The 8,828-nt window shown below is 41.3% G+C and overlaps 1 protein-coding gene across 1 annotated transcript; it reads right to left on the bottom strand.

Annotated features, from left to right (window-relative positions):
• Nucleotides 1-366: 366 nt before the first annotated feature.
• Nucleotides 367-7,444, bottom strand: LOC133323813 (protein slender lobes). Its single transcript, XM_061532712.1, has 7 exons — nucleotides 7,414-7,444; nucleotides 6,993-7,094; nucleotides 2,622-6,910; nucleotides 2,445-2,556; nucleotides 1,171-1,250; nucleotides 1,014-1,116; nucleotides 367-950 (listed from the first exon to the last, which is right to left on the bottom strand). The coding sequence occupies exons 1-7, from the start codon at nucleotides 7,442-7,444 to the stop codon at nucleotides 367-369; spliced, it is 5,301 nt and encodes a 1,766-aa protein (XP_061388696.1).
• Between the last annotated feature and the right edge of the window lie 1,384 nt (nucleotides 7,445-8,828).

Raw genomic sequence — 8,828 nt, 5'->3', positions numbered from 1 at the left:
TTCTATTGAATTATATAACTGAAACGTTTATTATTTTTTTAATTATAATTCGAATGGCATCAAAAGAGGGATTTTGTGCATGCATGAGCAGCCGGTGTCTAAAACACAGACACACAAAATGGGGCACACATGTTTGTATATAAATGAGTATATGTAGATTCAGAAAACAAATGTAATATAAAAAACAACGAATTTTAACACAAAAAATAATAATGGGCAATTTAAAATAAGAAAATGGAATAATAAACAAATAGAGTGCAACAAGCAAATCCAATGGGGCGCAATAGGAATAAGTAATAATACAATCAATTAAAATATATATGTATAAAAAAAATAAACGCCTAAGAAACATAACACACACTCTCTCTAATAATTGCTGTGAAGTGGTCGACGTTCTCGTAACTGCAGCATTTCACGGGCCGAACTGCGTTTAATATCGGCACGGAATAGAGCATTTTGTTTGAAATTATAACCGCTGCTACATTGAGGCGGCATGTTCTGTTGCTGCTTCTTAAAAGCACGTGCCAATTGTGCTGCCGCTGCTGCCCTAGCCCCCGGTATTTCCTCTTCAACAAACATACCCGATTGTGTCCATTGGGGTTTGGGGAATATTTTCTTTTTGCCTCCTGCCTCCTCCACGTTTTGACGTTTACGTTTGCGATCTTTTGCCGCCATGGCAAAATGTGGTGTATCGAGTGCAGAAAATTCAATATTGAAACCATATGGAGTGGCGGGACTTTCATGAAATTCCATACCCTGGCATGTATGAATGGTACGTTTGATGGGTGTTATGGGTTCAACGCACACTTTTCCCGTAGCCAAACGAATGACTTTGGGTTTCTTTTTCTTTTCCGGTGTACGCATTGTTTCAATGACACTACCCGCCGATGTGGAATAATTTCGAAATTTACAATGTTCATTAGCATTATCAGCATCATTGGCAAGAGGAGCTGAAATAAAGAAATTTGATTTAATCGAATTTTCTTAAAATGTTTTTTTTTTAATTTACATACTTTTCTTTAATTTCTTTGATCTGCCTTTAAGGTTTTCATTGGCATTCGATTTGGTACAAATATTATTGTTGTTGTTTTCTTCTTGACTATCGTCTTCTTCGACCTGCAATGTCAACAAGTTAAAGTAAATTCCTTTATTTATTTCAAAACTACTTACAATCTTTATTTGCTTGCCAATTATCATATTGGCAGAGGCACGCAGAGCCTTCTTTACAGCAGCCGCTCTTTTAACTTTATCTGAAATAAATAATAAAACATGTAAAAACTTTGTTAACATTTGGGCGGATAGAACACTTTCGCTGAAAATCGATCGCAATTTTTTGGGACGCCAATATTCCGGAATGCCAATTATACAGCCAGCGTCTGAGCCACATTACAGCCTTCACGACATCCACAAGAGGAGTGAACCTCGTGAAAGAGGAAAACCGCGAACTTCCCACGATGCAAAACATCAGCAGTCAGCACACTCTCCGCCAACAACCTCCACCCGATGCAACCGACCGAGGACCACCTCCACTAAGTGCTCTCCTTCTTCTAAATGATTGACGAGCAAAACTACTTAAACAACTTAAGGTCCGGTCGTTTTCAAGAGTCGTACTGAAATCCCACCCTCCAGAACGGCTGCGTGCGTTCAGCAGCATCAGCACCGTCTTCTCGGTTGCCACCTCCCCTCCAAGCCAGCATAGCTTGCACACCATGTATTTCCAGTTCAAGGCGACGATCCCCTTAATGCTCATATGCACAGACCTTGAAGGAGGCAGAGCTAGCTCCCGCAACAGAGCATCCATTATGAGTTTTCATATACATTGACCATAAATGGAACCCTTTGGGCAACCACGCTACACATCTCTCCAGGCCGAAGCACTGGCTCCCACGACACAAGCCTTCCGGCCTCAAAAATGACTCGCCCAAAGAGCAATCTCCCTACACCTGACCTGTGACAACCTTGTGATCACGCCATCCCCATAAAAGGAAGTCAAATGCGCCTTTGAAATCCACAAATATCCCAAGGACTAATTTGGAATTTGACCCGTTCAGGCCATCTTGCACATGCCGCCATGCGTCCACAGTACCTCTACCCTCGCTAAAACCGAACTGATACAAGGACGTGCCTTCGCTGTATCATTCACTAAGCCGTGCCACCATAATCCTCTCCAGTACTTTTCCAAGAATTGAAAGAAGACTTATGCCCCGATAAGAGCGAGGATCACTCCTCAACCGATCGGGCGACTTAAGTAACACCACAACTCGGGCACACATTCAAGTACGCAATCAGCAATCAAAGAATTTTGTTTTTAAAAAATCCACGCCTATATTTCAGCATGAACAATTATTTTTAAAAAATTGCGGACCAAAAAGCAACCAGGTTAGAAACAGTTTTTCGAGGATATATAGGGTTACAAGAAATAAACCATATATGCTTGTACTCACCTTTCCGTTTAAAATCTTTGCTCAATGGTGCAAAAATACGTTCATGTTTGGATTCCGGTGACGAAGATAGACGTTGCTTTGCCTTTTTCTTATTCTTTTTGGGCATCTTATTCTGAAACGGAAACAAAGATAAACATAAATAAAATTCACAATTGAAAGACAAATAAAATTACTCACCTTTTTATTATTTAATTTAGCCTCAAGTTTGGCACGATTGGCGGCTTCCAAGATCTCATCACAACGATTCAAAATGCGTCTAATACTAGTATCACTCTTTTCGTTGGACTTCTTCTTCTCGTGCGGTGTTGAACTGTGTTTAACCTTCGAACTATTTGCCACCTTCGAGTGGTTTAGATTTTCCAAAGAATCGACCAGCAAACTGCTATCCAGTGACAATTTGGATCTCTTATGTAGATGGCGAGCATCTAAATCAATTATACTGGCATCGAGTAGACCACCTTCCGAGGTGGCACAAAAACTTTTCGATAAACGTTTACGTTTAGCCGATTGACGATCATATTCAGCCTTGCGCAATTCCAAGCTATGAACAAATGATTGTGATGGATTAAATTCATTGCCAGAGAGTACCGCCAGACTTTTACGTTTGGGTTTTTTGGCTGGCACCGCAATACCCAGCGAAGAGTTGCACAATTCCAGTTCGGGGTTGGAGGGCATAGCCAATGATTGGCGTCGGGTACGTACCAAAGGATTACCCAAAGGCATGTGTTTATAATTTTCCAAATAACGAATATCTTCGGTGCTTAACACACCGGTGGTGGTATCATCGGTTTCCTCATTGGCCGATGATGCGGAGGAGGAGGATGAAGGATTTGTGGAAGCATTTGATCCGTCTATACAGGGTTTAGCCTCAATAACTGCCGTATCGACTTCACCACCACTTATGCGTACACCAATGGTAAATGAACGCTGCAGTACACGTTTCTGCAAGGAGTCTTTCTTTTGGGGTTTAAAATGGCCAAAGGAAACACTCAAGCCACGATTGTGATGTTTCAATTTATTGGTGCTGGTTTGTTTCTTGTTACCATCATTTTCTTTGTCCTCATTTTGAATGTCGGAATCATCATTATCCCCTTCATCGGCAATTTCTTCATCCTCCTCATAATTATCATCTTCGGCATTGGTTTCTTCTTCATTTTCGTCGTCGTCGTTTTCATCTTCTTCGTCGGAGGTTACTCGCATAACATGCATACTTTCATTTTTGCTTTGAACCATTTTAGATTCACTTTCCTCACCCTCACCACCCTCCTCCTCCTCTTCATCTTCTTTTCCTTCTTCTTCTGAAGACTGTTGATGATGGCGATGTTTTTCATGACTTTCATCATCGCCAGTCTTATCAATTTCCGGGGAGGCCTCAACATCCGGATCTAAATCCCTTACCGATTTATTAAAACGATCCGATTGATTGAGTTTACGTAAAATCTCTTTACGTGATTTGTTGGTATCCTGGTCAGTGGAGGATGATGTTTGATCTTCCTCATCACCATTGGCTTGTAAGCGTAGCGCAGAATCACTTAGCTTGGAGTTATTTAGAGAATTCTTTTCAGCATCATCTTCTTCATCACATTTTTCTGGCATTCCTTTGTGGTTCTTCTTCGCCTCCTCCTCTTCATCATCATCCGAAGAGGAGTCATCTTTGGGTCGTTGTATGCGTTTATAGGATTTCTTTTTATCTTTACGTTTTTTGCTCTCCTTGCCATGTTCCACCAACTCATCAGCGTCCTCACCATCCTCCTCCTCCTCGTCTTCATCATCACTATCGGTGTTGGCTTCAAGATCCTCACCACCGTCGATTTCCTCATCATCCGACACAATAAATGAATCGTTTTCACTTTCCTCTTCATCGCCGGCATCCTCATCGTCGGTGGTATGACTACCAATGGATTCACCATCAACGGGTATTTCATTTTCCAACATTTCACGCCGTTCCTCCGAATCCATGGAATCGCCACTTTCATAATCTTCAGCCACCATGGCTTCATCATCATGGAAGGAATGTTTGCGGCGATAGGGGGCTTCATCGTCAACCTCATCATCGTCCTCATCTATCAATGGTTCATCATCATCATCGGCGGGAACATCTTCATCATCGGAATTCCATTCATCACGTTTGAGATATTTTTGTTTTTTCCTTTTTGATTTTTCAGCCTTTGAGGATGCAACCGCTGAATCCTTTTTAGTTTCCTCCGGTGCTGCTATGGTATCAAGCTTGGTGCCTTTGCTGGCCACACTTGGATTACACCATTTTAAGTTGGTTTCATTTTCCTCTTTCCTAGTGGAAGAATTTAGGGAAGATTTCGTGGATGTGGTTGTGGATTCTGATTCCGATTTTCGAATGCTGCTGGTATTGGCTTTAGAAGGTTTATCTTCTTCCCCTTCCTTATCCAATTCCTGTTTTTCTTGCTGCTCTTTTTGTTGTTGATCATTAGCCTCTGCTGTATCATCTTCCATATTGACATCCTCCTCCTCTTCAGTTTCCATTTCAATTTTGGTTTCCATCCTGGAGGAGGAGGACTTCTTCTTGGGAGGTGGTGAGTGGAGTTTCTTCTTGTTATTCTCTTTTACCGGTTGTTGGGTTTCGGGAATAACCTCATCATCACTGCCATCATCTACACTTACCACCGAATCATCATCACCATCCTCCTTCTGGAATGAACTATCCAATTCAATGAAACTTTTACTCTTGGCACTTCCCGGAGTCTTCGGGTAAATACTCTTTTCACATTCATCATCGGAGCCCACCGAATTGAATGCTACCGCTCGGGGCTTTGCCGAGCTTTGTATGGGCGTGGCAATTTGCACCTTGGACAAAGATTTTCTTTTCTTGGGTGAGGGTGTTTTGCAAACCTCCTCTTCCTCCCCCGCCGGTTCATCCATTTCCATGGGTTCATCTTCGTCCATGGGAAGAACATCATCTGGGTTGGATGCAGTGGTAGTATGGTCATCTGGTATTTCATCCTTAACGGAAATGTTATTAGATTTTTCTTCGCCTATGGTGTTGCTGATATCCTGGTGGGCTTCATCTTCATTCACCTCGGGCTTATGCTCAACTTCTTCGTCATGTTCATCAGCTTTTTCGCTGGTGTTAGCTTCTGTTGTGGTTGTTTCCTTTTCAATGGCCGTTTCCTGTTCCTCCCCCTCCTGCTGTTCTTCAGCTTGAGTTTCAGGTACCATAATGGATTGATCATCTTCATCCATGGGTAATATACTACAGGATTGATCCAAGTTGGATTTTTGCGTTGTGGGTCCTTCATTGGTGGCTTCTTCAGCAGCTGTCTTTGCTTCATCATCTTCTTTATTCTCATTATTTTCCACCAATATGGATTTTTCTTTATTTGGTTCTGTGGAGGCTGACACATTTCCAGCATTTACCTTATCAGCAATGACCCGTGATTCTGTGGGATCTTCTGTACTTTTGTCCTCTTCATTTGTAATTTTCTCCGCCTCATTGTCAGCCATTTTGTCATCCTTTTGATGTTCCTCATCATCATCATCCTTTTGATGATCTTTCGGCTGCTCTTCCCCATCTTTTTGGAAATTATTTTCCTGCTGCTCTTCCTCATCCTTTTGTTGGTCCTTTGGCTGAGCTGCTTCATCATTCTCAGCTGACTCTTTTGTAAGCTCTGTTTCCGTGATCTCCATTTCCACATCCTTTGGCTGTTTGGCTTCCGTGGTTGCCTCCTCTTTTTCATTCTCCCTTGTTAATTCTTTTTCCTTTGTAACTTCCATTTCTTTTTCGGAGTTAGCAGTTTCCTTAGCCTCCTCTTCCTGAGACTTTGAGGAAATATATTCTGGCTTCTCAGCAGCAGCCACCTTCTCTTGGGCTTTTCTTAATGCAGCCTCCTCCTCCTCCTTCGCCTCCTTTTCGGCAACAACATTGGAAGATGTTTCTTGTTGTTGTTTTTTAGCCGCCAGTGGATCAATATTTTCCAGTTGGTCTATATCATTGGATTTCTTGGCTGTAGCCGCCTTGGTTCCTCTTAGAGGAGATTTTTTAGCAACAGTCTTCTTTTCTTCGACAATTTCATTTTCCACCTTGGCCACCGACAAACCTCTCAAAGATTTCCGTGTACTCGTAGTAGCAGATCTGGCGACTAATACAACCACCTTACTTGTCGGCTCGGATTTTATTTGTTGTGGAGATTTCGATTTGGACCTGGTGATACGGCTTTGTGTCGTCGACTCCTGCTCTTCGGTTAAGGTATCAAAATTAGGAGCCTTGGAAGCAGTTGTTGCTGCGGGTACATCCGCATCCACGGACGATGTGCTGCGTCGCCTTGTTGTACGTCTGGCTGGTGAGGCGGCGGCGGTAGTTTTAGCCTCCGACTCGGTTATTGTGGCGATAGTGCCAACACGGGGTTTTGCCGGGGTTTTAACAGGAGTTGCAACACCCGATGTAGAATTTCGGCGTGTCATGCGTGGCTTCAGGGGTGAATCGGTAGATGCCTCTGTATAAAATACAAAAAATTAAATATATTAACATATAAATTCACACACACACACATAACCACATTGTGGAGGACATCATACTTGCGCTTGCTGCCGCTGTTAGTTTACTTTGAACGGGGGTTCCAGGCCTGCTGGTGTTGTCGCTATCAATGGATGCAACACGCTTACGCAAAACACGCGTTGCTACAAAAAAAAAACAAAAAAAAAAAACAAAAAAAAAAAACAAAAAAAAAAATCAAGAATCCTTAATTATTGTTCAAAATGAGAACCCTGGACCCTCAGGTTCCAGACCCAACCATTCTGCATGGACATGTCACCAACAATTGTCCATTTAACCTCCCTACATTCAATCTGTATGGCTTTCATTTTAAACACAACGGTTCTTTTTTCCGCACACACACACACACACACACAGATTTACAATACATTGAAACACCGAACAAGAAAATGTGCATGCATTCCTTTGCACAAACAAATTTCACAATTCTACATGGGCACTTACCTCGTCCACCAGAATCTGTAACTGAGTCCATTTTATTTAAATGTATTTATTTTCTTCTTTGATTGAAATTTTATTCAAGTTAAATAAAAGTACTTCCTTCCGCTTCGCGAAGTCTTCTTTTTGCCAAAAATTCCAAGACAAATTTTTGTTTAATGCTGCTGCACGCCAACAAACATCGGGCACGGTGTGTGTGCGAAATTCAAAAAACGTACAAAAAATCAATTGAAGTCCGCGGCTTATTCCATACTTTGTTGAACGCCGTTGTTAAGGACGACGCCTAAAGCAAAGGGCTGGAAAATTGTGTATGGTAGTAGTTTTTTAATTGATCATGTTTTTTGCACTGGTTTTAGATGGATTTTAGATGGTTTGGATGGATGTTTACATGGGGCAATTATTACCACAGTATTTGATTAACTTCCGGCAGGTTTTCATAGAGTTCAAGATCTTTAATATGGTCACCCAGCAAGCGAATGTTTTTTCTCAAGTGTAATGTCAAAAATTTGGACTTTGTTTACGTTTTCATAATGGAAGTTAGTTAATTCACAATAATGGATTTTGATAGCAAACTTGAAAAGCTGTTCTCCTTAAATTACCTTATTAATAGGCCTTGCTCGAATCGACAGAACACCATCTGTCAATTTTTTTAGTAATATTTCGACTTTGACAGTAAATCGAATCGTCAGCTGGAATAAATGGAATACCAAACTTTTCATATTGGAATTCATTCCACATTAATGAATTATAACGAAATATTTTTTACTTGGGAAAATCCATCCTTCCCGAGTTATTGGCCTTGAAACTTTCGGAACTCAACCAATATTGATATAGGTTAGGTTAAGGGATCTTTGCAGAGATAGACGAAGTTTAGAAACAGTGTAGAAAAATAATTTTTTTTAGCCATATCAGAGTTTTAACAAAGTTAAGGATCAGCTTGGGATCTATTCTAAAAAGGAATGCTAGATTATCAATGTATTTACCAAACAGCCGGTGTTCTCTGCTAATTAGCGTGGGTACCTAGGGAGTAAATATTCAATTCTTTCCAGCTCTTTCTATATATATACGGCAATAAACCACTCCGTTAATGTCCCATTTGAAAGTGAGATATCTAATCCTGCAGTCATTGTTATGATCCCCACAATGATTTTATCTTGGTCCCTTTTTCATCTCAATTGTGGACAATGACCTCCCCGTGGTGCCACCTGGGGAGCTATTTTCATCACCCGATGAAATAGTGAGCTAATATGTATGTGCTGCGAGTTCACCCATAAGAACTTAAAAAATTGGTTTGAGGCATTGGGTTAATGGCTCACTCTCGGAAAACCCAACCTACTATGAAAAAGCAAAGAAAAATAAAACCAAACCCCCCTAATGTTGACGACCCCCGCAAACGTATAAAGGGCCACGATCTGCGAATC

The sequence above is a fragment of the Musca vetustissima genome, unplaced genomic scaffold (genome assembly GCF_032173495.1).
Source record: "Musca vetustissima isolate MV318-11 ecotype Yass unplaced genomic scaffold, APGP_CSIRO_Mvet_v1 utg6528, whole genome shotgun sequence".
NCBI lineage: Eukaryota > Metazoa > Arthropoda > Insecta > Diptera > Muscidae > Musca > Musca vetustissima.
This window is presented reverse-complemented; position numbering and strand designations above follow the sequence as displayed.

Bases quoted from the DNA above. Each gene is read 5' to 3' on its own strand.
- LOC133323813 (XM_061532712.1), bottom strand. From the start codon at position 7,444: ATGGACTCAGTTACAGATTCTGGTGGACGAG. The intron at 7,095-7,413 runs GTAAGTGCCCAT...TTTTTTTTGTAG, and splicing joins TACAGATTCTGGTGGACGAG to CAACGCGTGTTTTGCGTAAG. The intron at 6,911-6,992 runs GTATGATGTCCT...TATTTTATACAG, and splicing joins AACAGCGGCAGCAAGCGCAA to AGGCATCTACCGATTCACCC.